At 44.4% G+C, this 27,277-nt stretch overlaps 1 protein-coding gene across 8 annotated transcripts in view; it reads right to left on the bottom strand.

Annotated features, from left to right (window-relative positions):
* Positions 1-6,040: 6,040 nt before the first annotated feature.
* BRD4 (bromodomain containing 4) overlaps positions 6,041-27,277 on the bottom strand; it is a 128,398-nt gene continuing 107,161 nt past the window's right edge. For all 8 annotated transcript variants that reach the window (XM_084838409.1, XM_084838406.1, XM_084838408.1 and 5 more), the window contains 8 exons: positions 25,987-26,296; positions 24,214-24,738; positions 19,943-20,055; positions 19,571-19,727; positions 19,294-19,421; positions 13,712-13,923; positions 12,050-12,305; positions 6,041-10,923 (listed from right to left, as the gene is read on the bottom strand). In XM_084838409.1, the coding sequence (XP_084694535.1) occupies positions 10,855-10,923; positions 12,050-12,305; positions 13,712-13,923; positions 19,294-19,421; positions 19,571-19,727; positions 19,943-20,055; positions 24,214-24,738; positions 25,987-26,296 (1,770 nt within the window). In that variant the 3' untranslated portion in view covers positions 6,041-10,854. The remainder of the gene's footprint in view (positions 10,924-12,049; positions 12,306-13,711; positions 13,924-19,293; positions 19,422-19,570; positions 19,728-19,942; positions 20,056-24,213; positions 24,739-25,986; positions 26,297-27,277) is intronic.

Here is a 27,277-nt window from a genome sequence, read left to right as displayed (position 1 = left end):
TAGGATCCATGGCATAGATCCATTTTTTTTGCACCATGGCAGTACTGTGCAATCTGTGTGCACAGGTTTGTTCTCTGATTTGACCATGGTTTGAGGGGTGACCCTCTGTAAAAATGTAGAGGATCCATGAGGATCTGTGCATTGGATCCATATTTTTGGCCCATGATGGTACTGAAGTAAGGGATACATTAATTTTATGGTTCAGTCCATGGTCATAGCTGTGTTGGGTGATTTGATTATGGTTTTGGGAGTCCTTTGTAAAAATGCATAGGATCTGTGCCTTGGATCCATGTTCTGGGCAATGGTGGCACAGTGAATCACTAGATACATGGTTTCTCTACTGCAATCCCTGGTCATATGTAGATAGGATTTGTGATTTGATAGTGAGTAGTGTGATATCCACTGTAAAAACCATAAGGATCCATGAGGATCTGCTCCTCAGATCCTCCTTTGGATCTGTGTGGTGGCAAGAAGGAAAGGCTTGCTGCTCTGCAGGAAGCATCTTCATCGAGCTTCTCTCTCTGCACACCTGAAGCCCAGGGAACTCTCCAGGTCTGGATGGGTCAGGGAGGATGAATGCATCCAGGTAGATTCATGGCTCTTGCTTTACACTAGCAAAAGGGAGAGTTTGCCAGTTGAGGTCCCCAACTCACGCTCATGCCCACCACCCTATGCAGTAATTCACACACTGCGCCAAACAGCAGTGGAGCACAGCTGGGCATAATTGACCCTGTTGAAGTCTAGCCAGATGAGATTTTAGTCTCTGCTTCAGCCCTCCCTGTTCCAGCAAGGGGGACAAGGTCACTGCCTTTCTTGAGAGCTGCAAGAACAGAGCAACTTGGAACTTCATCAGGATGTCCATTCCACAGCTGTGGAGCAATTACAATAAACATCTTTGCTTGTTGCTGCAAATATCCCCGTGCAATGTAGGTACATAAACACAGTTGCTGGGCATGGGCGTCTCATTGAATATTTCCAGCAGGGGCCCAAAGCTGCACAGAAGTTTGTGGTTGTAATTTGCATGCATAGTACACAGTGTTACAACACACCTGCTCACTTGCCTTGTTGCTTAGCATCACATTCCATGACATTTAGAGGCCTACACAGACTAGTGGAAGATCCTGGGAACTGAAGAGCACTAATGCAGAAGAGTGTTATATTCACGAAGCATCATGAACTCCAACAAGCTTTATTTGGAGTGAGATATTAGAAAAACACATTGGAACAAGAGGGGAAAAAAACCCAGATGCACAAACATTGTACAGCTGTTTCAAGAATATAATCCTGTATATTTTATGGCATCACTGCTCTTATCATGACATTGACAACGTCACATGACTCATCCTATAATGATTTCCTTCATCTTGGAAACACTGGTGAACACTGTCTATAACAGCCTTCCCCAACCTGGTGCCCTCCAGATGTTTGGGACTGCAACCCCAGCATTCTGGACTACTGGCCATGCTGGCTGGGGCTAAGTGTGAGCAGACATCCAGAACATCTGAAGGTCACCAGGTTGGGGAAGGCAGCTGTAGAGAGTAGCAGTGGAGTGTCTGGGGGGTGTCTTGAGCAGTGGAAGGAGAAATTAAGCTTGACCAGGTTTTAGGGCTCTAGAGGAGCCTCGACTACTTTTCACATTGTTATCGGCCACTTTTTACATCAGCTGGCAATACAACTTTTGCATGGCTTACATTTTGAACGACTGCAGTGTTCTTTTGGAACTGCATATTTTTCCTTGAATTGTACATTTTGTGTATGGTTGCACATTTTAAACAAGCCTGAATAGCATCAGAGGTCTACCATTTCTGCTCGATCTGGTGACAGAGAAGTGATAAGGCCTGGGCACCAGGTCTATCAAGAGAGGTGGATCAAGCCTCTTGAGAAATGCGTATACCAGGTCTGCCCCTCTGTTGTTTCTCAGTGGGTAGAACTGGTATCCAGACAAGGTCTTTCCACCCACAGCTGAAAACGTCAGTTCTTCCATGGCTCCCTTCACCCCTGACTCCTTTCACCCTGTGCCAAATGCCATTACAGGTTTGAAGGGCACGGTTAATATTGGGGGGGGGGGGTGACCTAATCAGCTTGCAGCCTACTGCTAGGTTCTGCTCTACAGGCAATGCACAATAGATTCAGGTACCTTCACAAAGAGGTCCCTTTATTTCTGTAATACATGAAAAAACACTAACTTCTGTGGGGCTGCATGGCACACTGTCTTAGCTCCAAGCCAACACGAAGAGAGATGGGAAAAGGTTCTACTTGAGCCTCCTGCGAAAGCTAAAAATGGCAGGTTCTCTTAAAGATATATCTATATATCACAACAACCCGTTATAACTCTTAGGGCGCAATCCTAACTAGATAGGCGGCTGCCTCTGACCTCTGAGGCGACCGCCTATCCAAAGCAAGGCAGGAGAGGCACGGGGGGATTGTTCCCTCCGCGCCTCTCCTGCCTTGCTATTTTTTGCTAGACAGCCAGTTTTGACTGTCTAGCGGCAGGGGGGCCAACCAGGAGAGGAAGCTGCTGTATGACACATTGGATGTGTCGTACGCACAGCTCCGCTCTCCCTGCCCCAGAACACCCCCCAGCCCCAGCCCTTTTCAGTCGCTCCGCGCTCCTCTTGCAAGTGTGGAGGACAGGGCTTCTTCGCACTGGCTCTAAGGCAGAGTGGATGAGGGGGGCGGCTAGTTTTCCAGGAACCGACCTCGGAGCGCGGGCTCCAAAGTCGGTTCCCGGAAATGAGCATATCCTATGGCCCTCTACACAGTGTCTAGCGGCCACAGGATTGCTCTCTTAATGAATGGTACTGCTGCTACAATCAGTTTCACAGCCCCATCTTCATTTCCGTAAAACACCAACAACTCCAGAGTACCCTGTAGAGTTGTCATACACTACTCGAACACACAACCTCCACAAAATGGGAATAACAACACTGGGCTACTTTGCAGTACTTTTATATCCCACACTTTCTCAGCCTCAGCCCTGCCTCCTGCAATATGGGTATAATGATGACCTTTATCTGCACATATTGTCAAGGTTATTTTTAAATGTTTATAAACTCAGAATTTTTTTTTAACAAGACCTGAATTAGAAAGACCACAAACTCCTGCCTTTGCTGCTACCTTTTGTTTGTGGTAGAGACACTATTGCCCAAACCTAGCTACAGGAAACTCCTGGATCTTTAAATTGTTTTTTATGCGGCTGCAGTTACTTCTAACAGGGAAGACCCCATAAAGGCTTAGCACACCCAGATAACCATTACTGTGACTTCATTTATTGGCTAAAACCACAAAAATTTGGGAGCAGGCTACTTTCTCACAAAATTAATAGACAGTATAGAGGCTGCACCTTTTGCCTCGTATCTTGGGTTCTACAAAGGCTAGAAACTTGCTTTTTTTAAAATGAAAGCTGGGAATTTGGAGATTATGGCTCATCCCCAGGGGGCAATTGCCCTTCCTTGCCCCTACCTGCAGATGGCCAGCATGGATGAAATTTGGAATGGCTGTCCTTGTAATGTGACAGTTAGCCCCCTTATGTTCTCTTTCAGCACTTTCCTAGCCCTTGCGGGTGAAAGCATAAGGTTTTAAGGTGCTTTCACATACCAACATTAACAGCTCAATCCTATGCATGTTTACTGGCGTGTGTGTGTGTGTGTGTGTGTGTGTGGTTAAGCCACAAAAAGCCAGTGTACATAAGGGGTGCATCTTCCCTTGTGATTCTAGTACTGGCAGGAATTGTCCTTACAAGTAACACCCACACTTCCTAGATGGGTGATGTTTCTGTATTCTCCCCACACCTCACCTGTGGGCTGGAAAACAGCTCACTAGTTCAGTAAGTTAATTAAATTTAAAACCCTAAAATACTACATGATAAAACATAATATAAAACTAGGCCTGGAATTAAACTGCGTGATGGTCTCTAAACCAACATAGAAACCCGTTGGTGGGCCCCAAATAATAAAGCAGCAGCCAAGGAAAGAGATCAACCAAGTATTAATGTGCAGCAAGTTTCCTAAAGCAAATGTTCCTAAAGCTATCTGGAGAGCTCACTGCTAGAGGTCACTGAAGGAAGATACGTATAATTGTCTCTATTTCTTTGTGTTCAAAATGATGATTAAAACCAAACAGTGCCTGAAGGTTATAGACTGATGGTGAAAATAATCAGGATGTACATCCTCACTCTGTTTTTCAAAGCCGTCTACTGCTGAACTGACTAACAGGAAATGAAGTCCACCTGCTTCGATCTACTGTCATCATTATGATCACCTCACTTGTTGATATCATTTACGCCTCACTGACTCATGAGGAAATATATTTGCACATCTGCCTTCATCTCAAACTGAGCTCCAGGATGATCAAAATTCCTCCCACATAAAGCTGACATTTAGTACACAGATAGCCCACCATACCCTGATTTAGAGTTGCCAGCTGTACCCCATCCCCAAATAGCTGTACCCCATCCCCAAATAGCTTTTCCAATTTTCTTGTTTCTTAGAATCATAGAATAGTAGGGTTGGAAGGGGCCTACAAGGCTATCGAGTCCAACCCCCTGCTCAGTGCAGGAATCCAAGTCAGAGCATCCCCGACAGATGGCTGTCCAGCCTCGTCTTGAATGCCTCCAGTGTGGGAGAGCCCACCACCTCCCTAGGCAATTGGCTCCATTGTCATATTGCTCTAACAGTCAGGACGTTTTTCCTGATGTTCAGCCGGAATCTGGCTTCCTGTAACTTGCCCCATTATTCTGTGTCCTGCATTCTGGGATGATCGAGAAGAGATCCTGGCCTTCCTCTCTGCGACAACCTTTCAAGTATTTGAAGAGCGCTATCCTATCTCCCCTCAGTCTTCTCTTCACAAGACTAAACAGGCCCAGTTCCTTCAGTCTCTCCTCATAGGGCTTTTTTTCCAGTTCCCTGATCATCTTTGTTGGTTGCCAGAAAAACAAGGAGCAAAGCTGTTGTAGGTTTTCCCCTCCCAGACAGCTATGTTTTAACTATACATCTGTGGTGAAAAAGCAGGCTTTTTACTGGACTCTAGCCTTGGACATGCCAGAAACTGCTGTGGCTTTGCATCTGGGACTACCCCTCCTGGCTGCTAGGCACTGGAAATGTTTGTTTCAATTACTGGCCAGTCTAGCATGCTTGTCAGTTTAAATGGGTGGCATGAGGTGAGCCCTACCATTGGGAAGCCACTCCAACACTGTCACAGCCTCACTGTGCTACAACAGCACTGTGCAGGTGTAGATAGTTAAAACATCAGGGTGGGGAGCCACAGAAAAAACAAAGCAGCGGTTACACACACACACAAAAGCACCTTCATTTAGGCCGATCAGTGCCCCCTTGCCTTAACATTCCATATTCTAGCAACCTCCTCCGAATACAAACCCTAAACATAACAACCCTCTCTAGGAAACTGAGCTTTCTTTGAGGCCTCACTGGAGGCCTTCACAGCCCAGCTGGGGAGGCCTGGTGGGCTGAATTTAGCCTGTGGACTGGAGGGTCCTCATCCCTATCTTAAACAAAGGGTGTTGAATCCAATAAAGGGGCCTTGCTGTGGAGTCACATGTGTGTACTGATCTCTATTAATGCTTTATATCCACTCAGGATGTTTGTTTCTCTGGGCAGGCCTGGCATGAGCAAGTGGGCTTACCCAGTGGCAGTGGCATTGCAGTGAGCTGCTGCCATTGGGTGAGCTTATTCATGAGAATGAGGGAGCGGGGAGATAGACAGCTGCAGGAGCACTGCCATGGGGGGGGGGGAGCAGCAGCAGGGGCTGGGCATGGAGCTAGGCAAGGTATCAGTCCTGGTGGGTTCTGAAGAGGTGTGGGGCCCTGGCAAATGCACCATTATGCAGTATTTGGTATGAGGCAGACATAAAGTGTTCAAAAAACTCTTTCAAGGCATGGCTTTTGTTGAGGGAATGGGAATTTCTGTATTCTGGGGAGGGTGCTTTTAGGAAATTGTGGCTGTGCCAGGACACATCATTCAACACAACCTTTGACAAGCATCCCTGCACAAGATTGAAAGACTAAAGAAAAAAAGGTTTACTGCATATATTCAGTACAAATGTTTATTTTTGCAATGAGAACTGCACAAAAAACCTTTAGTATATAAGTGAAAACTCTATGAATTCCCTTCTACAAATGTCTAAAGTGTTTAATACAAGTTTCAAATTCACTGACATAATTATTTGCCAAGCGTTCCGTGCATTAAGTACAGTGGGATTGTACATTTCTCTTATTCATTTGTACAGGACTTGAGAAGGGAGAGAAAAAATAACCAAGATTACATCATTTAGGCTAGACTCCTACATCTAATGTCTGTAATTGTTAAAATCAAGGGGAAATTAAATATGTCCCAGTCTGAATGACAACCAAATTATAAACACAAACATCTTGTAAAAACAGAAAAATAAAACACAAGAATAGCAAAAAAAAACCTTTGGCAGAAAAAAAGAATCATGTCTCCAACTAACGATACCACTCTATGTTCATCATTTAGAAATGTGTAAAAATAAAAGACCGAGTACAGCTTTAAAAAAATTAAAGCAGATAGGTGCAAGCCTGTAAACATTCTGAGAAGTTTGCAGAAGATAGAAGTGAGCAGAAGAGGGAAGTGAGGAAGAAGAACAAGACTGCTGAGTAAGCCACCAATCTAAAAAACGCTACCACTACTTGGAACTCTCAACTACTGACAAGAAAAGGTTGGCAAATGTCAAATGGAAAAAGAGGGTTAAACATTAAAAAAGGACTAACCTCACTACTGACTAGATACAGGGGGTGTTGTTCTTTGCATACATATAAATTATATATTTTTAAAATTTTACAACTGAGGGTGCTCTCTTGGTAGAAGTTCCAGCATCTCCATTTTGTTATGCCTTTATTTTTGTCAGTATGGTGCGGTTTTATTATGTACAATTACAATGAGCTCATGTGTGATCAACTCTTACAGCGGATGTGCACTTAAAGTACCCCGAAAACCCTGAGCTTAAAATTAAAGGAGGGAGATGATCATCCAAAGTGCTTCGTAAAAAGGGTGGTGGTGGGGAAAGGGAGACACGGGGGCAAGGAATACTGTGAGAAAGGACCAGCGATGGAAATGAAAGGATCAGAACACGTTCAGAGGAGAAGCCAACGTTCCTGCTTCCCAGTCAAGGATCTGCACAAGAGCCAAGAAGAGAAGATTAAGGCCAGTTAATGGATCTGTGGTAAAGGAGGTGCGCCAGTGGCACAGGGAAGAGAAGGGGATGCAAAGGGGTTCTTTCTGCTTAAGTATGAGCCAGAGCCATAATTATATGAGCCCCTTTTTCCTTACAATTGCTGGGATATAATTTAAAACCAGGGGCTAATCCATCAATAAAGCCTTCACAAAGACTCTGTGTGAGCTAGAGATCCAATGTTTTATGCATTCTGAAGAATGCCCACACATCAGCAGGGCGGAAGATCGTTTTTGTGTACAATCCAGCGTACTGTGACTACCTTTATATTGGTCCAAAAAGAACTACATGTTCCCAGGCATGCAGCGGCCTTGAGCCTGAGTGCTGCCCGCAGGAACCCAGCACCCTTCAGACTACACCATTGCATTTTAAAGCTAAGGGCAGTTATTGGCCACAAGTCTAGGCCACTCCTGATATAAATCCACTGGGCTTGGAGATGATGTGCACGCATCCCCTCGCCTTCTCAAGACCGGTACCGACCTGGAAGAAGAAGAAGAGCACAGCCAAGATTTTACTTGGTTTAACCACTCATTGTAGTAGAAAGGTTGGCCATCACCTACTTGCACTTCTTTTCTTTCAGCTAGATGACTCTCAAATAGCCTTCAGAGAAGTTATCTTGGAAACATCGCTCCTTCTGCCACCCGTTAACTCCCACAAAGTACCCAACAATCTGGTCCTCTACATAGAAAAGCACAGAGATCTTCTGATGGCGTAGAGTTAAAAGGCACCTTTAGGTAAAAATTCAGCATTAAGACCAGCGGCTCACGACAAGAATGCCAACGTAACACTGGCCCCTAAATTCAATCTGGCCCTTTCAGTACATGGCCACACCAAGTTACCAATATTAATATGTGACCATGTGCCTCTGACTGCTTAAGGGCAGAGATTTAACTGTCTGCTGAAAGGCCAAGTCCAGAGTTAGACTGGGAATGGAAAACAGGTCTGCCACATTTGGCAGTGGCAGCCTATAGCTTGGTCTTGGCGGTGTGCAGTAGGCCAGTTTATAATACCTGCTGCAAAAAGACCTGAGAGTGATGCTGAAGAGGATTGAAAGATGCAAGGCCAATTCTAACCACAGGCAACTGAGGGCTTCCTTAGGTGTTCCATTTCTCACTCCTCCCAATACAGTAAGAATAATCACGTGAGGAGGAGTACTGCAGTCTTTTCCAGGCTTGGAGGTAACCCTGGATGAACAGCTATCTATATTTATGTCATTTTGGACTCTGCCCTCTTCATAATATACACACCATGTAACACAAGGTAGAGTTTATCACCAAATTAGGCCAGCTATAATTTAGTTGGGCAGATAATGTCTTTACTGGATTCAGTATTCCAACCTCATGCGAGTGAAAAGAAGAGATGACAGCAGGCTAGGAAATGTCTTTCAAAACTTTCGTCATATAGAGAAATAGGGATGTTCTTGGATGTGTGTGCAGAAGTGAGGTTGGTGGAGGTGTTCATACAGAGTGATAGCCTCCTCTACAGCAGCTAGTCAGGGAGGGCCTGGCAGGAATAAGCACACTGAATAACAGTGTTGAATTCATAGCCCAACCCCATTGACCCAGACCAAGGACAATTAATGCCAGAACAGTCACGTTTTGTCAAGAGAAGAAGAAACACAAGAGGCCATTTGCAAGCTCAGAACTGTCCAATCCTGTGGCCAGCAGTTCCTGTTAGAACACTTGTTTGGACAAAGAGTACTGGAAAGTGAAGGGCTGCCTATTTTTTTCCATTGCTTTCACTGGATCCTCATGGGGTCAGGTGCATCCAGTCCAAATGTCCCTTATCTAGCTCATCTCAGGCACCCAAGCTTAAAAGAAAACCTTTTGCCAACAACATGGGCGTTGTCCGAGGCTTGGAGGAGCATGGTCCATAAGAACTGGGACAAACCTTCTCCCTCTCTCATTCCAACAGATTTGGGCCAATTTTTACTGCCAGAAGCTACATCATGCTCTGAGATTTGCCCAGAGCAAGAACAAGAGTATCTGAGAACAATCAGTAGGTGCTCTTCCCCTACTTTTGGTTTAGTGCTACAGTGTGAAACCATCCAAGTCTCTGCTGCCAAGGCTGCGACTACTGCTTGTTATTTTGCCTTCCTACTGTTTCTATGGAGTTCTGTTGCTTTAGTGGTGCTGCTCCCAAGCAAGCCTTCCTTAGATTGGTGAGAAGATGGAAACCCTGTCCGTTGTGGCTGGAGAACTCCCTTCCCTGCTGGAGCAAGACAGATGAGAGGGACCAGCTGTCCTTTGCAGCCTGGCTCCCTTAAAGTCATTTCACCACAAGCAGGATTTAAAAGAAATGTCAGTACGACACCAACTTTAAAAAAAAAGAGATGAGTTTATTCCATGATCAGTACAGACCAAATGCATATTCACCGTATTAAAGTAAAACCAATTAATTACTCCAGAGATTGGGCAATACTGACACACCAGTATTGTACTGTATAGTGGGTATTTATGGCACATAAACTTGGAACAATTCAAAGAGTAAAATGAAAAGAACACGCTAAAGGTGCTGGGAAAACGGTCACTGCAAGTGTGAGAGGACTCAACTGAAAACAGGAGCAGGTTTTCCTTCCTGCCGATCCAAAGCCACTCCCCACCTCCCTCCCTGGAGCTGCTCCTCTGCTGTATAAAAACTAATTTTAACAGACTCCATGACATTTAAAAACCCAAAATGTAGCTTTCTGGTAATACAGTTAAAAATATAGACTAAAAGTCTGGAACTGAGCAAAATATAAGCAGTGTCTTTACAGAGTTTGGTGAGCTCACCAGTAAAACTCAAACAAATATATGCCAACTATATTCACTATACAATACAGCCACAGTCCAACACTATTGACAGGGTAGGAGCTTCCCCTGGTGCTAATGTTTTCCCCCCTCCACTCCGTATGAAGAGACAAGAATACCCAGTCAAGAGTTGAGCAGAGCCAATTTGTCTGGAGGAAAATAAACAGATTGAAAGAAACTGACTTTGGTTGGTAGTCTAGCTCAGATTCCTGGACCTCCACACAATGCTAAAACAAAAACCTCACTCAAATGGCCAGTTACACTTGACACCTCCACTAAATTATTCCCTTTTTCACAAGCGAACACTTACAGAGAATGGCTCCCAGCTAAAGGCTTGTGGGAAGTTTAGTTAAAGGCAAAGCCAGTGATGAAAGGACCCAAAACAGCTTGTGTGTCTTCCCTGCTGAAGCCTAGGCAGGGTCTTCCTGTACACAGCCTCTCAATGCAGAGCGCCTTGTGCTGCCAGCACACAGCACTGCAGAGTCAAAGACATTCTGTAACTCAGAACTTTTTTGAGTAGAAAAAGGGTGAACAGCATAAAGTCCTGGATATACTGCAAGTAAGTTTGGCATAGAGAATATCAAGTGATCAGGGGCACCCTTCCCAGCAACTGCATGTCCACCGACTCAAGCCTAGGACAGAGCTGGCTTGTCTTGGTCTCTCTTTCTTCAGTGAGGCGGGGGTGGGGAAGAAAGTCAAATTGTAAGGCAGACTCTGCTGATCCTTCTGAGGCCGCAACTGTCACGCATGCAGAAAGGCTGCAGGAATGCTCTCCTCCCAGCCGCCAACAACGCTATGGAGAGTCAAAGATATGCCGGGAAAGTAAGGAGTCAGCTGAAGAAAACCAGGCGCCGCGCTATTAGAAAAGATTCTCTTCAAATATTGCCAACAAATCACTCTGGAAATTCATGTCGATGGTAGCTGCCATCTGGAGGGAAGAAAAGAAGAGAAGGCAACAGTCACCTGGGCTTGCAGAAAAGGCTACCTTCACAGGATGGGCATGCAGAAGTTTCCACTACGTTCCCTAGCCTGGCAGCAGCCATCACAGGCCAAGTTGGCCAGGTGCACTGTGTCTTCCACAAAGGCTGAAGTCTCAGCTCCAAAAAGCCTAGCGAATAGCACAGCTATGCTGGGACTATACTGAGGAAATCATACCAGGCAATGTTATCAGGGCTCAAACAGGTAGCAATGTTCTTTTCTGTGCTACAAACATTTCTGTTACAGAAACATTCTTTTCTACATTACAAATCGCCTCACTGCCTCATAAAAAAAGAGGATAAGGTGGCAGAAGGGTAAAGATGACCAGAAACATGTGATAGAGGAGTGTGTGTGCATGGGAGAGCAAAGAAAGGAGAAGGCAAGAGAGAATGAGAGATATAGGAGTGAGAAGGGGGGAGCATGTGATTTAACTTACAAGAAGAAGCCTATGGCTCAGGAATGTGAAGAGCTAGTTGTGTGTGAAAGAGAAAGTAGGGGAGAGAAGTGTTCGTGCTTGAGGGTCAATATCTTTGGACACAGATCTGGTTAAATTTCACTGACGATGTGTGGAAAGTGTATGCCTGCAGAATGCACATTATGGGTATCCTATGCAGAGGTTATATTAAAAGGTCAGAATGAAAGTGGGGGGGAGGAAAAAGGTAGAAATTCAGAGAGCGAAGAATAAAGTAACACCCTTTTAATGAACATGTCACTTTACAACTACTTTTAGGAGGGAGCCCTCCATAGCGTGTGTCCTGCTTTACAACTGTTTTTCCTTTGGCTAAAGGAACTATTTTCCCTTTCCCCAATGTTAAAGGTCCTAGATGTTTACTTTATCTAATATATACTTCGGAAGATACAAATACATTTTATTATGGATTTATGGCACAATCCTAAATATGGTTACTGTACTCAGAAGTAAGTCCCTTAGGCTCACACTGGAAAAGCCTGAGAGCATCTGTCAAACAGTGAACAAATTCAAAATTTCACTAGCAAAGTGAGCCTGCAGTTATTTCGCTTCTCGCCAAAATGCTGCCTCATCCAACCCCCCGATAACGCCTCCCTCTCTCACTTACTGCCTCCCTGTGCCTTCGCTCCTGCTCTTGTTTTCTGAGCTTCTCTCTCTGTTGGTCCAGCATGGACTGAGCAGCCTGTGGCTGAGAGCTCTGTGCTTGGGGAGCACAGGCTGCAGCTGACACGGGCTGCTGGGGCTGCTGCTGCTGCGGTGGCGGCTGATGATGAGGCGGCGGCTGCTGCTGCTGCTCCTGGCGCCGCCGGACTTCTTCATGGACGCGGCGCGCTTGCTCCAGAGCATCCTCCTCTTCACGACTCCTGCCCAAGACCAGAAGCACCATTAAAACCATGGACTGCTCTCTGCATCCATTCAACAGCACCAGGGAAATCACTCATAAACGCCACCAAGGATCAGGATGCTAATCTGAAGGCACTGCTGGACAGTATATCCTAGTGACACCTTGTTACCAGTGAAAATACAAAACTGCTGAAAAAGCTCTCTAGGAGGAGATAGAAAAAATAAAAAGAACCAGTCAACTTAGGTGAGAATGTTAGGGGAAGGCGGCCAAGAAATATTTTAAACCAACAAACAAACACTGGGCGGGTGGGGTGGTGGTGACTGGCAATGGTGGGCCTAGATGGCTGAGGGGAGCAGCAAAACCAGGCTGGGGCACCACGGAAGTGCGAGGGAAGGCATCTGCCAGGGAACATGGAGGGGAAGGGGGCATGGCCAACTCATGACGGAAAGACATTCAAACTGCAACCGTATCAGGTTTGGGATGGAGGAGATGAGAAGAGAATCACAGAATAGTAGGGTTGGAAGGGGCCTACAAGTCCATTGAGTCCAGCCCCGAGTCCAAGAGAGCTGGTGAGAAGGATAGAGCGAGAGAAGGAAGAGACTGGAAGAAGGGAAAGAAACCAGAGGAGAGAGTGCACAGATGGAGAAGGCAGTAAAGATGGGGAAACAAGACCTGCGGGAGGAAGAGCTAGAGAGTGGAGAAACATTTCCTTCCTTTGGAGCTGGGGAGATGACTGCATTAAGGGTTAATTGAAGATGAATTCATCTGGAGCCTGATCTGGGTAATTAAATTTAGGAGAAATTCATTTGGGGTGATTTGAGTAGGATATTAATTTGGGGGAAAATTAACTTAACAGGAAATTATTTATGATAGGTATGTATGTATGTATGTATGTATTTGTAATTGGGGCGATCTGGGTAGGATAGTAATTTGAGATGGGGTACAAACTGACTGAAGATGTATTTGAGATGATCCGGGTGAATAATTAATGGAGAGTGAGTTTACTGAATATGGATGGAAAAATAATTGGCTTGCCTTCTGCGAAGTGAAAATTCTGTTGCAAGAGAAGAATGTGGTGTTTTGGAGCTCAGACCTCCACCTCTGCCTTGTATCAGCTTCTTAGGCAATTTACTTGTCTCCCAGCCTTGCCAGTTTTCCTTCTGTGGAATGGGCGTTTTGTTGCAGTAGCAAATGTTGTGCCTGGCCATGCCAGCAATTTTGTGGTGGTGGGCATGATGTCTTTCAAAATTCCAAAGTGCCTCTTGGCCCAAAATGGCCGGGAAAGAACATGCTCCCTTGCTTGTTCTTCCCTGCTGCTAACCCCCCGCCCCCAAAGATGGAGAGCAAAACAGTGTCTGCCCAAGAAAGAAGCTGCCAAGGGAAGCTGAGCAGAGCCCTTATCCCCAGCAGGCAGATTCTTCTTACCTCATTCTCTCCTGCTCCCGCCTCTGCCGCTCCTTCTCCTTCTCTGCTTGTTCTGCCTGAGCTTTCAAGGCCTTCTCGCGCTCCTCCTTTTCCCGGGCTGCTCTTCTGAACTGTTCAAAGCTGTCACTGGTGGATTTCACGGTCGAGGACGGTGCGGTGGGGTGCTTCTGCACTAAGCTTGCCCAGGAGCCCATATTCTTTAATTTCAGATCCTGAGGAGAAAACAAAATGCAGGATCAGCACTGAACCTATAGCATGACTAGCAGATGAAACCAGAAGTGCACTGCACACTGAGAACACAGTATTTTAGTGAATACAGGCAACATACATTTTAACAGGTTTGCTGACAAATGGCTGACCGATCTCCCTATGTCTAGCCCAGGCTAGAAGCAACTAGCTATTAAAACCATTCAAAACCTGTTAAATCGTCTTTTATGCATTGGAGACAGTGATGTGGGGCAGAAAATTTTCCACTGTTTTATTCTTCTGTGGAAAATTTTCAGTTTCAGAAGTTCATTAGTAAAAATAAACATAGGCAAGCTTGGCTGTTTCAAAAATTTCAATTAATGTTTTTCAGGTGATTGTCCTTAGGAATTGCAGGCAAAAATGTCTGGAGGGCCACAGAGGTTGCCCACCTTTCTCCAGGGCATCAGAACATTTTCAGATGCAAAGTGAACATTTTCCAGAAAATTTATTCATTTTTCTTTGGAAAACCCAAATCACTGATTGGAAATACCACTGAAGAGAAGTTCTGAGCTACCTTATGGATGCTGGGGTTGGGAATGCAAGGGTTTATTCACCTACTGAATCTATGGGCGGGTTCACATGTAACAGATGATCAGGCTTGCCAGGGCATGTTCTCCCCCTCCTTCCTCCAGCTGGCTCTGGCACGTACCCCAGGTGCCTTTGCAGCAGAACCCGTCTTGTCTCCTCGCTCCAGCCCCTTCCCTGTGCCAATCGCTACCCCTTTTTGTTTGCCATATTTTTTTTAAAATATATTTTTATTTATTTTATTTTTATAAATGAAATAAACAATACCAAAATTACCAACAACCTAATCAATACTTCAATTTTCCAACAGTACAATATTCTGATGAGGACACCACAATAACAAAGAGAGAAGAAAAGAGAGAGAAAGAAAAAAGAGAAAAAGGGGGAAAGGGTGGAGGAAAGGAAGTGAAGAAAAAAAGAAAAAAAATCCCCCCTTCCCTCCCCCCACTTAAAAAATTCAGTTTAAACTCCAATACCCCCTGGCCTCCAATGCCATTCTATTTTAAAAACTATATCTATAACCTTAACAATCTTACAGTTTAATAAACAACCTTACATTTCTATATCATATCATCAATCTTTTATCAAGGAAACAGGTCTACAATTCATTCCTAAAAGCCTATATTATTAGTAATAATAAAACTTAATATAAATCGTCAACCATCAGTAATAAATTTTATACTAGATATATTATCTATTTTAAAATAAAAAATATTTAAAAAGCAAGAAAAAATAAAAGATAAAAGATAATAAACCAATATAAATGTAATCATTTATCTTCTGAGTTAGCCTGAGTCATATAGACGAAGCACAAACAGTTAACAAAGCTTGTTTAAAGATTTCAGTTTATGGAGTTGTAACAGAATTCTCATGCATTTTTACGTTAAGCCAAGCCTCCGCCATTTCATGATTTAAAAACTTCTTCATCTGACCTTCAGACACAATACAAAGTATAGCAGGACATTTTAAGTAATATTGTAAGTTCATTTGTTTTGCCATATTCTTTGCCTTCGATAAATTGCCTTCTTTTATTCGCCACCTCTTTGATGTAGTCTGGGAATAACATAACTTTATCTTGTTTCCAGGAAAGGCTTCCAGCCTCCCTTGCCAAGCACAGGATATAATTCTTTGTGGAGACTTTTGCAAATTGAACTATGATGGTGTAATCAGTCTCTTTAGCATTTGGCACACAAAATGCCTGCTCAATATCAAGTAAATAATCAGATGGGATAGGGAGTATCTCATGCAAAAGTTTATCCACAAAATAGGCAATTTTCATTAGGCAGATTTTTAATCCCAATAATCCGTACATTGGATCTCTTCGTGAAGGCCTCCAGTTGAGAGATTCTATCAGAGATATTTTTAAAACAAATTTGTGATGTAGTTTCATTTCCTGCCACTTGGTTTTCAAGCTCATTAATTTTCGTCTCCATGTTTTGCCGTGACGCATTAATTAAATCTACAGCTCCTTGCAGGGCGGTGATGGAATTTTGGATTAAATCCGGCCTTTTGACTTGCTCCGTAAATTGCAAATATAAAGTCTTTATCAGAAGAAATAATTCCCCTATATCTTCTGTCTTCGACACTTTTGACACAGAGGATGTGGGGGGAGTAGATGCCAGCTCCTTTCTAATCCTCGTCACAGACATGTTTCTCTCAAACAGATCTTACAGGTCCTCAGATGTTCTCAAATATTGTTAACGTTTCTTAAATCATCCCTCAGAGGTTGTTGATATTTCTTAAAGCATGTATTATTGTGGAACATGTCAGCCCTGTTTTCTCCTATAAAATAGGAGTCTCAGTACAGCTTTTTACATTCGTAAAGCTCTGGGGAGATCATCCTGGAATCCAGCCCCCCCACAATCGCGTGGGAGTTACCTTTCTCCAAGATGTTGTCCAGAGCTGTTGCCTTGCCCCCCCTTTCCATTCCAGGGGGGAGATGAAAAGGTTTTTCAACCTTTTAAAAAGCTGTTTGAGAAAGCTCCCACGGAGACCCGTGGGAAGCTACCAGAGTGACACTGGTCCCAACCAGAAGTTCCGTTCGCCATCTTTTAAAAATTATTTTAAAATTATTTTTTGGTGCTTCGAGAGTATGCAAATGTGTTTGTAATGATGATGATGATGATCTTCATCATCACCACCATCATCATCATTCTGCCCCCCCTTCTTTCACCTGTCCATATGTGTAGTCTTGTGTTGTCAATGTCCTTGTATGTTGCAGCTGTCAAGGGAAGTAGGGAAGTGCAGTAGGTAACATACAAGAAAACTGACAAGACAAGGCTGCTTATAGGCTAATTTGCACACAGTTGCGAAGGAGGGACCCAGCAGTGCAATTCAGAAGCACCGAAAGGGGGGGAGGCAAATGGAGTAAGTGCACCAAATGAGGATGTGGGGGAACAACATTGGCAATGTGATCCTCTCGCTTTTAAGTGTTGAACTGACACTTCTCAGCGTCCTCCACCTTTTCAACACTTCCCCGAGTCTCCAGCATCTCCAGAAATGTGAGATATTAACTCCCTACCCTGCCCTTTCACTGGTCCTTTCAGAGTTACTGTAGGTGCACAAATCCCCCCCCCACAACATACTTTCCAGCCCTTAAATTTGAGCAAATTTCTTCTCCATTTACTTCCCAGCCTTTCAATCTGTGCAAAACATTCCCAATGTTTTAAACAAACCCTGAGAGGTTGGTTGAATGCGATGGAGTGACTGGTGCAGTATTTATATCCCCCCCCCATGGGTCCCCATTCACTCCATCCCATGCAGATACCTTCTCAGGGTTTTAAAAAAAAAAAGTCAAGATTTGCACACATCCACTGAAGCAGAGTAACCGCAGCAGTAACTGCTCCGAAAAGGAGCAACAAAAAAAAGAGAGAAATAGGGGAGGGGGAGTTAACACCTCTCCTTTCTGGAGATGCAGGAGACTTGGGGAAGCACTGAAAAGGCGGAGGACACTGGGAAGTGTCAGTTCAACACTTAGAAGCAAGAGGATCATATTGCCAAGGGGGAGATATTGTGCTGTCCCCTCCTTCTGGTGCACTTACAGCATTTGCCTTTCCCTCCATATTTGGTGCTTCTGAACTGTGCTACTGGGTCCCTCCTTTCTCTTACTGTTATTTCTCCCTGGTCCTTCGCAACCGTGTGCAAATTACCCCATGTCCAGCCTTGTCTTGTCAATTTCCTTGTAGGTTACCTACTCCACTTCACTGCTCCCTCTGACAGCTGGAACGTACAAGAAAATTGACCAGGCAAGACTACACATATCAGACAGTCTCTTGTGCACTTGTGAAGGACCAATGGAAAAAAAATAGTAATGATGACTCCATCTGTGCAGTTTTGAGGCACTGGAAAAAAGGTAGTGAATGGGTATTGGTCCTTCCAAAGCACCGTTTTGGCATCGGTGGAAGGGCAGTCACTGTTGAGGGAGGCTGGAGGCAGCACTGGCAAGGTCGCGAACAGTGGCACGGGTTTTTTTTTTTGCGCTGCTCTTGCCAAGCGGCCCTGGAGCTGATCCCGGCAACCCATGATAAAATTGCTGTCCTGGGTTCAGATGACATGGCAGCCAAACATGGGTATGAACGCCTCTACAACAAGACAGGGTGGCTTGTTCATGAAAATTAAGCCATCCTCGGGAGAACGTGCTGGGACAAACCACCATAGCTGGCTGCCCATGGTGGGTTGTCGGGTTGTGCAAACCCAGTCTATTTGTAACAAAGACAAAATTCAGTACTCTCATACATTAGGACTATATTAACTTGATAGCTGAGGCCAAACTCAAGATGAAGAAGAGCAGTTGCTCCAAAAGTTCCCAATGCCTCAAAATGAAGCTCGGCAAGGCAATGTTCTGTGTTGCGCTCTGGAGGACTACTAGGTTCTTGCCTTTACTACAAGTTTACTGATGGTAAGTGCCAAATTGAAGCCTACTTATGTGCACGCAGATTCGTGGCACTGAAATCTCATTTGTGGCATCTGGGAATCTCATTCAGTGTGGTTCTCTCCCTTTTCCCACCATGTTTGTACCAAGTCTGACAAATTTGTAATGGCAGGAAATGCACACTTGTGTTGTTTTCCTGAGATATGCAAAACAAAAGTTTTATCTAGGAGGGGAGATGGGTAACTTCACCTACATTTCCAGACACAACCCTGACACATTTACACACTGTAGGAAAAGAAGGAGCATGTCAGATTCCACGGAAGCTATGTGTACATGCACAAAGGCAAGTGAGAACCACACAGACAATGAGAACCATGTAAGCTGCAGTGCAGAGAAACTCTGGGAGAGAGGGAAAGTTCCCCTTATTGTAAAATTAACTGGATCTGCATTCCACACCCACTCGCATTCTCTTAGCCAAGACCATGATTGCTAGCGAATGGATGAGAAAGATTAAATAATGGATTCTACCCAGGATTCAAGTAACCAGGAATGATAACCCAGGATATAGTGCTATTTCTATTTTCTCACCTCAGTTAGATGATATGTCTTTGTTATGATACATAGACCGAAATGTTATTTTGATTCAGCTCTAGATCTGGTACTGATCACTGGATTTCTGAAACCATGCTAGAGATTAATATTGTAGTGGTCTGCAGGAAGATTAATGCTGAAATGGGCATCAAAGGAAACACACGGAATCTTTAAGGAAGCAAACAAAATTCCTTTAGGGAAGCAAACAAAACGGCCTAATTCCCACAGGGAAAAAAAACCTTACTAGAAGTGATGGCAATTCAGTCCAGATCACTGAAATTGGCTTTTCCAAGGTTAGTTATAACAGTCTGTTACTTTTCAGGAGCACTCAGTTATAATGGACTGTTACCTTTTTAGGGGCAACTGGTGTTTTTGGTTCCTGCTTCTGTCTCTCTTTGTCCTGGACTCCTGGTGGTGCATTTTGCTCTGGGGGTCTTATAACAGGCCGTCCACTGTCCACTGGCTTAATCTCTGTTCCTGAAACAACAATCACCACTGTAAGACTCTGTTCCTGTAGGTTAGCCCTATGGAAAAACTGACTGTGGACTAAAAAGGGGGATTTGGCGTCTCCCCCTTTCTATAGACAAATCTACAATGAAACACATACATGCTCAGCTGTCACTCACGTTGTTGGATATGTGCAGGTGGCTTGATGCTCTCTGGGTGTTTGGGAGGATCCTGCCGCAAGGCTGGGCTGAAAGTCTCGTTTCGAATGATTGGGGACTGCATCTTGTCCTCTTTCACCATAGGCTGTGACTGAACTACTGATGCTGCTCTCAGTTCCTGCCAAGGTAGGACAGCAAACACAAGTCAGTCATCATTTCCTCACATAGCTTTCCGTTTGTAAACCCATCCCATCTCCACATGGTCCATTCCCACTACAAGGGCTTGGCAAAAACCTGCATTCTCAAGGTCAGAGAATGCTGAACAATGTTTTAAAGGTGCATGTGCAAGCTGAGAACACTGAAGAACCCGTTACATTCACAGTGTACCTTTACCTGTTTTTTTGGCTGGATGTTTGGTTGTGGTGGAGATTGGTGTGGCAGCCCCTGAAACTGTGGCATCTGTGGGGAATGCATCATGAGAGGGGAAGGCGCTTCTCTCAAATGACCTGGAACAATTCAGCACCAGTCAGTCAGCTTCTCATGACAGTTTATTCAGAGTCATTAATCAAAGAATTGCGGAGCATGATCGGCAGTTGTTCCAGAGAATAATACACTTGCGGATGGGGGGAGATGTTTACTTCAGCAACAGGGGAGGGGGGGGAGGCCTTTAATAAATTATCAGCCTCTTACCAGATATGTGTTAATTTAAAAACATCTTTGCACTCCAATGTTCTTCAGGTATTTTAAGATAATTTGCACCAATCAATGAATGAATCTTGTTGCACACCCTTGTCTGGGATTAGGCCTAGTTGGCCTAGTTATAGCCTAAGTGTCTGGACTGGAGAGGTAACATTTCTGGAAATTTTGAAGCTGTGGAATATTTTCAGAAAAAACTGAAATTTGAAGGAAAAATGGGAATATATGCAATACTTACTTTCTTCTCAAACCTAAACTTATTTTACAACATAAAAGGCATCATTTATAATTTAGCATATAAAATGTACTATTTTGCATATTTATGAAATGTATAGAGCAGTACTATTCATGTTTACTCAGAACTTCCAACTAGAGTCTAGATCTAATCCACTTCTTTCTGTGGGTCTTGGTTAGAGACAGATTGTCACCTAAATTTGCAGATTTTTCCACATTTAAAGTGCCCTATGCTCCTAAAAATCAAGAAGGATGCCAGAGAGTGTCCTGAAAGCATTCGCATCCTTTAAAAAAAATCAGTTTTGCACAAGCACATTTGAAAGTTTGCGGCTATGAAATTTGCCTAATTTCCCCCTCCATTTTACTACTCTGAAATGAAATTTGCATGTATGTACCAATCCCACTCACTGCTCTGCCTTGAAAATTGCAATCCCCCACGCTTGTCTGCCTTGCAATTTACTGATTCCTCTCACTCCCTGCTCTGCCTTGAAATGTGCAAATCTTCACTCTGTAACCCACATGTATACCTGACAGCTAACAATGGAGGCCAGTGGACGGAAGGGACAAGCATGAATGGGCAGGGCAGGGGAAGGGAGCTGAACGTGGCTGGAGAAGGAGCTTTTTGGGCAGATGTAATTGGTGAAGCAACCTTTTTTTTTAAAAAGGTGTTCCTTAGCAAGGCAAGCCTCAAAGTGGAGGATGCAGTTGATAAAGACATTGACAAGAGGGGTATAGCGGTATGCTGGGCTAAATAGGGGACTGGCGCTCTTGCCCTATACCCTGAAACAAAAATGAATTTTGCAAACATGTTCATAAGGGCTCTCTTTCTGGTTGCATCCCTGCCCTCTCTTTCTCTGTCCTTTTTCCTCTTCCTCCAGTGTTACCTTCCCTAACTCCTGTGCATCTTCCCCAACGCCCCCTGCCAGAATTCCTTAGCTTACCAGGTGCCCGGGTGTGCATGTGTGCACACATGCACACACACGCGCCGTTTCCTCATTTTGGGGGTGGCTGGCTGTGCTGGACAGAGAAGCCCTGGCTTGTAGTGGCTCACCACCTTCTTTCCCCCAGAATGCCTCTGGATTCAGATGTGGTTCAGAGGCATTGTGGCGAAATGACGATGGTGGCGGCGGGAGGCCAGAACATTGCTTTGAAGCTATTCTACCCCAGCCCCCAGAAGGGGTTTTCAAAACACCCCCCCCCCCAAATTGGGAGGGCTTGGTTGCCTCAGCAGGTACTCACAACAGGTCTTTTTTAGGTTTTGCCCACCTCTTTTTGACCTTGTTATTCTTCATCAAGGCAAGGCAATAAGCTGGTTGGGGGTAGTAGCGTGTCTGGGCCAGTTCACATGAGCTGTTGTAGGGTTATTGGAGATTGTTTCCCCCACTCATAAGCCATGCTGCCCAGTTTCAGATGATGCAAGAAGCTGCACTTGGGCGGCGATTATTCAAATCATGCCCCACTCGTGCCATGATTCAAATAAGCCAGGGCGGCTTATTTTGCTCATGTGGGCCAGGTCACTGTGGTGGTCATTTGAGGGGGAGATGTGAAAAGGTTGACAAGGGGGGGAACCAGGTGAAAAGGACAACAGAGACCTGATACTTGCTTCTAGTACCTCCAAACAAGATCTAAGGTCCCCGGAAGAAGGCAAGCACCAATCCACCAGTAACAAAAGCTTCGTATGCTTCTCTCATGAAGATGGCAGCACCTTCCACATGTGGAAATGCACCCTGGATTTGAGTGTTGTATGTGGCAGAGTATTCATAGGAATTGCCATTCTAGGAATTACCATTCTCTAATGCTGTGGATTGCCATCTTCATACTACACATTCTGAGTGAGTAAAACCTTGTCTTAAAAAGCATTTCATTAATTTAAAAAGAGAAAATATTTAATCGGGCTTTTTTCAGCATTCCCTCCAAATTTCCACTGTTTCCATTGGAAGTGGAGAAATCCTTGGAAAAAAGTACAGGGAAAAATAAAGTATCTGTATCTATTTTTTCCTGGGCCTTCACACTTTTATTCTGGATGTCAGTTGTATTTTACAACAGCTTCAAAATGCTAGTCCTCACTTTTAAAGTTCTCCATCTCTTCCTTCAATTCCCCACATGGCTCTTCTTTGTTTAGTTCCATGCAAGTTAGTAAGAGCTGTTCCAATTCCAGTGGCCATGAGTTCTGTCCTGCTGCTACCTATGCCTTCAACAGCATCCTTCTATCCATTCAGATGTCTCCTTTCCGTCCTTTAAATTCCTCTTCCAAGACCCATTTGGAAAAGCAAAGCTGTTCCAAAACCACCCAGACTCACCTTACCTGCTCCTCCTCCACTGCAAGGTGACACTGTCCTATCCCATCTAAAGAACTTGTGAGTCAAGTACTTTTCCATTCCCCCATCTTTGCTGTTTATTGCAAGCTCCTTGGGGAGGGTTAATGTTATGTACAGCACCTAGCAGACCTCTGATGCTAAAACAAATGTGAACTAGGTGGAAGTGGAGGTCAGAAATCTGACATGATGGCGGTGAAAGAAAATGTTGGAATCCCCTGTCCCATAATGAACTAGACATAGGACAGAGCAGGAATAAAGATTAATGTGCTGGGATTGTTCCATGGTGGCATCAATCTATCTATCAGCAACAGACTCTTTGATTAATGACAGAAGTGCCACCTTTTAAACTGTACCAGACTATGCTAGAGATTTTCACAACATGCTTTGTATGCCTGAGAAATAGATATACAACGCATATAAACGGATGCAGCAGGGCACATGGGATTTCTGAATACAGAAATTGAAGCACCTGACTCAAATTATACTGATCAGCTAGGATAATCTAAGCCAGTGAGGGCACAATACTATGCTTGTTTAGACAGAAAAAAGTCCTGCAACTCCCAGCATCGCTCCAGCCAGCCATGAGGACTGGGGAATGCTAGGAATTGTAGAGCTTTTTTTCTGTCTAAACATGCATAGGATTGTGCCCTAAATTGCTTAACTGCTTGGAAAGGTGTCTTTTCACTCCTCCATCATGTATGGACAAAGGTAATCCTAAGGTTCAGTAATATCATACTGTTAGCCATCGTGGAGGATAAAATGTATTATTCCTGTACTATTTAAAGCTGGCTTTTCTAAGCAAAGTAAATCTAAACACCGGGACAGGCAAGTGACAGAAGAGCTTTCTCCTGCTCTATAAAAATCACTGGACTAAGACATGTATCTTGTTTGATTTTTTTAAAGCAAGGGCAGGTGAAGGATAGGAGAGGTACCGAATGAGTAAAGGACATTCTGAAAGGATTGTGTGGGACTAAATGTACAGAATACAGATAGGGGGGAAATAAATTGTGAGCTACTGAAGATTCAATTTTTTTGTCTAAATAAAATGGTATTTTCTAAATGGATACAATATTAGCATAACACTGTCAGATAGAAAGAAAGACAACAGAAGTGAACTTGAGTTGGAACGTAGTAATTCCAATTAGAAATGTTTCTTTCTTGGACTCTCTTCAATTAGTTTCCTCTTACAGAACTGAATTAAATGACAGGAAAAGATTTTCATGACTCTTAAAGTAGTGAGATGGCTGCCAGTGATTAGTCCATATATATATATATATATATATATATATATATATATATATATATACACACACACATACACACACAGCATTAGTAAAGTGTGGAAGATTTTGGGGGCAAAGCAATCCATCCTCGGTGCGTTTCCAGCTTTAACCCTGTCCATGTTAGCTTACTCACCAGCTGAGTAGGGGTCTGGCTTGTGATGTCGCGGCGATGGGTGGTGTTGGATGACTTGTTGGGGTTTTGAAGGTGGCGGCGGCGGCTGTGGGGGTAGATGCTGCTGCGGAGGTGGCTGAGGCTGAGGGATATGGGAAGGGAACGGCATGGGCTGCATGTGCACTGGCCTCTGCTGTGGCTGGTGCTGCAACTGTTGCACTTGAGGATGAGGGGGAGGTTGCAGGGATGGCTGAGGCTGCGACTGGACCTTCACTGAAGGGAGGAGAGAAGTCTGTGGCGGCGCTTTCTGCAGCTGCTGTAAGTACAGCTGCATCTGGCTACTACTCAGCGGCAGGTTGTGGTGAGGAGCAGGAGGTTCTTCATCCTCCAGAAGCACCTGGGGGGGCTGGGGGAGTGGGGGCTGTGGAAGCATGGCTTGCTGGTTAAGAGCTGGCGACACTGCAGGAGGCCGAGAAGGTTTAGGAGGGAGTGCTGCAGCTCGATTACTGGGTCTTGAGGGCTGCTGAGGCAGAGCATTGTGCAAAGCTGGAGGAGAAAAAGCAACAATACATGGCATCAAAAACTGTGGCACAAAGAAAGTGAACGGGCTGGTTTGCACCATCACCACAGCCCACCATGGCTTAAATGGCGAGTTGTGGTGTGCGCCAGCAGCTATTTTGAATATTCAACTCCTGGAGGAGGGTTGCCATGGTTTGCTGTGCTTGTTTTAACCTTCAAACAACCCCTGCCATGAATGACACGACAAACCATGTCAACCCTCCACTGGGGGTTGAATATTCAAAATGGCCACCAGCACGCACCACAACCCAACGTGGCTTAAATAAACCACAGTGGGCTACAGTGATCGTGTGAACCTGGTCACTGTGTTGTTTCCAGAGATAAAGGCCAAGTCTATGCATTTAGCTAGGAAAGGGATGGCTGAGTTCATGGTAAAATGGACTGAACCTCTTCAGACTACAGGTGGTAGATCACATTTTAAAATCTGCCCCGCCCCACCCGAAATTAAAAACATTGGACCAACATTTATGGGAAATGTTGGAAGATGCAAGCCTTTGAATTAAATTTTTGTGTGTGAAGAGTTCTTTGTAACTTTCAAGTCTGCAGCTCTTATATGTGCAGAAATTTGTCCAACAAAAATATTTCTTATTTTGTTGCCTTTCTGGCATCAAATATAATAGAAAGTAGAAATCTTACAGAACACAGCTCTGCACACGCTGAAATACCCTGCACAGCTTTTTCTGTGCCAAAGAGCTCAATAAAAGAAGGGTTATGCACGTTACGGCTTAGCACGAGAAAGACTCCCACTGTTCCAAACTCCAGATCCTGACCCTTCAATTCTAATTCCCATTTTGCTAAGCCACAGTTTAGCAAGATGGGATCAAGCATTGGACTTCCATGCTCCCCATGCCTCCTCCCTTTGTATGCTTATCTGGTTAGCTTGGACAACCATTCCTTATTACGTCTGAAACAGGGAACTGTAATTTAATGCTGGTTTGCTAGCCAGGATCTTAATCCAAGTTCAAACTGTAAACCAACAGTTTAGAACACAGTTCCTTGTTTGGGATGTAATTAGCCACTGTAGTTTAAGCTAATCATAGTTTAGCAAGCTGGAATGTTACACTTGAAATGATCCTTTTCTCTTAACATCAAGGTACTTGACTTGGGCTGCCCTGGTGTTCAAATGCACACAAAGCCCAACAAGGGGGATTTGCCAGCTCTTACAAATCAAAGGTGAAGACTGTGAAAAATCCAAGTTACTCAGCAAGTGCTCACCTGGAGGGGTCACTACTGCAAGTTGATTCAAGTGAGGAGGAGTGCTGTGCTCAGGCTGCTGAGGGAGATGGGGCGGCATCTCTGGCTGAGGAAGATGCATAATAGGTTGAGTGAAATGTGAAATAGTGTCAAACATATTCCCTGGGAGCGGATGCTCCATAACTGGGATCTGTGCCGGAACAAAAGCTGGAGGAGAGGACTTGGCTGTAGGGGCTGCTTGTTGTGGGGCAGATGGAGGTGGTGGCGGCAGCTGCTGTGGTTGCAATTGTTGCTGCTGTTGCTGTGCCTGTTGATGGTGATGATGGTGATGCTGCAGGGAAGAAATGGATTCTACGATCAACACAAAGCAACTCTGGGAGTGGGCATTTTTGTATGGAGAAGGACAATGGGGAGGGAGTGCTTACCCTTTCCCCACAATTCCTACTCCCCTGCCATGTGGCTCTCTCCTACTGGGTTCTGTTCACCATTTTGCAAAGGTAAACACTCAACTGGATCTCTATGATACAGAAAAGCAGCTTGGGAGGAGGAGGGAGATCCAGTGGAAAAATATTAAACACTCCCTAGCAATCCTGCACCCAATAAGTCTTCTCTCAATGTTTAAAAAAACTAGTCACTGAAACTTTGTTACACAGTTTTGTGTGCAGTTTGCCCTTTAAGAGGAGTACCACAGACTACTGAATTTATGGGCTGCAGAAAAAAAATGCAACGTATTTTTTTAAAAAAGGTTATTGCTGACCCAACCCAACAATTAGTGCATGTTTCAACAATCTAGAGCAGCAAATTGAAAGAAGGATCATGCTGGGAAATGTATCACAGCACAAAAGGCAGGCAATCACTACATAACTGAACTGAAAGAATTTAAGGACTTTCACCAAAAGTATTTTAAAAGGCAATTTTGCAAAGAAAAATTGCTAGTAGCAATAGTCTCTCTCTCTCTCTCGAGCTGCACTTTCTCAGTCTTCAACATATCCTCCTCCTTCAACTGGGAAGAATCACAAGGCTCTAAGGAAACCGGAGCTAGATCCAATGACAGTAATTCCCTGTCCATTCTGTATCCTTACCAAAACCTTAGACTCTACCTAGTGCTAAGGATACAGGCAAATAACTAAGCTCTTGCTGCATATCTCTGGTGGGAGGTATAACGTGCTTCCCCAAATGAGACAAGTCTAGGGGGGTGAGGTGCAATGCAGCTTTTCCTGTTGAGATGAGGCGAGCAAAGATTTGCCCTCTCTCAAAAAAAACCTACCTAACACTGAGCAAAAAACCATCATATTAACATCTCTTCTCCAAA

The sequence above is a fragment of the Heloderma suspectum genome, chromosome 2 (assembly GCF_057233095.1).
Source record: "Heloderma suspectum isolate Gila_16-S chromosome 2, 16-S_ref, whole genome shotgun sequence".
NCBI lineage: Eukaryota > Metazoa > Chordata > Lepidosauria > Squamata > Helodermatidae > Heloderma > Heloderma suspectum.
This window is presented reverse-complemented; position numbering and strand designations above follow the sequence as displayed.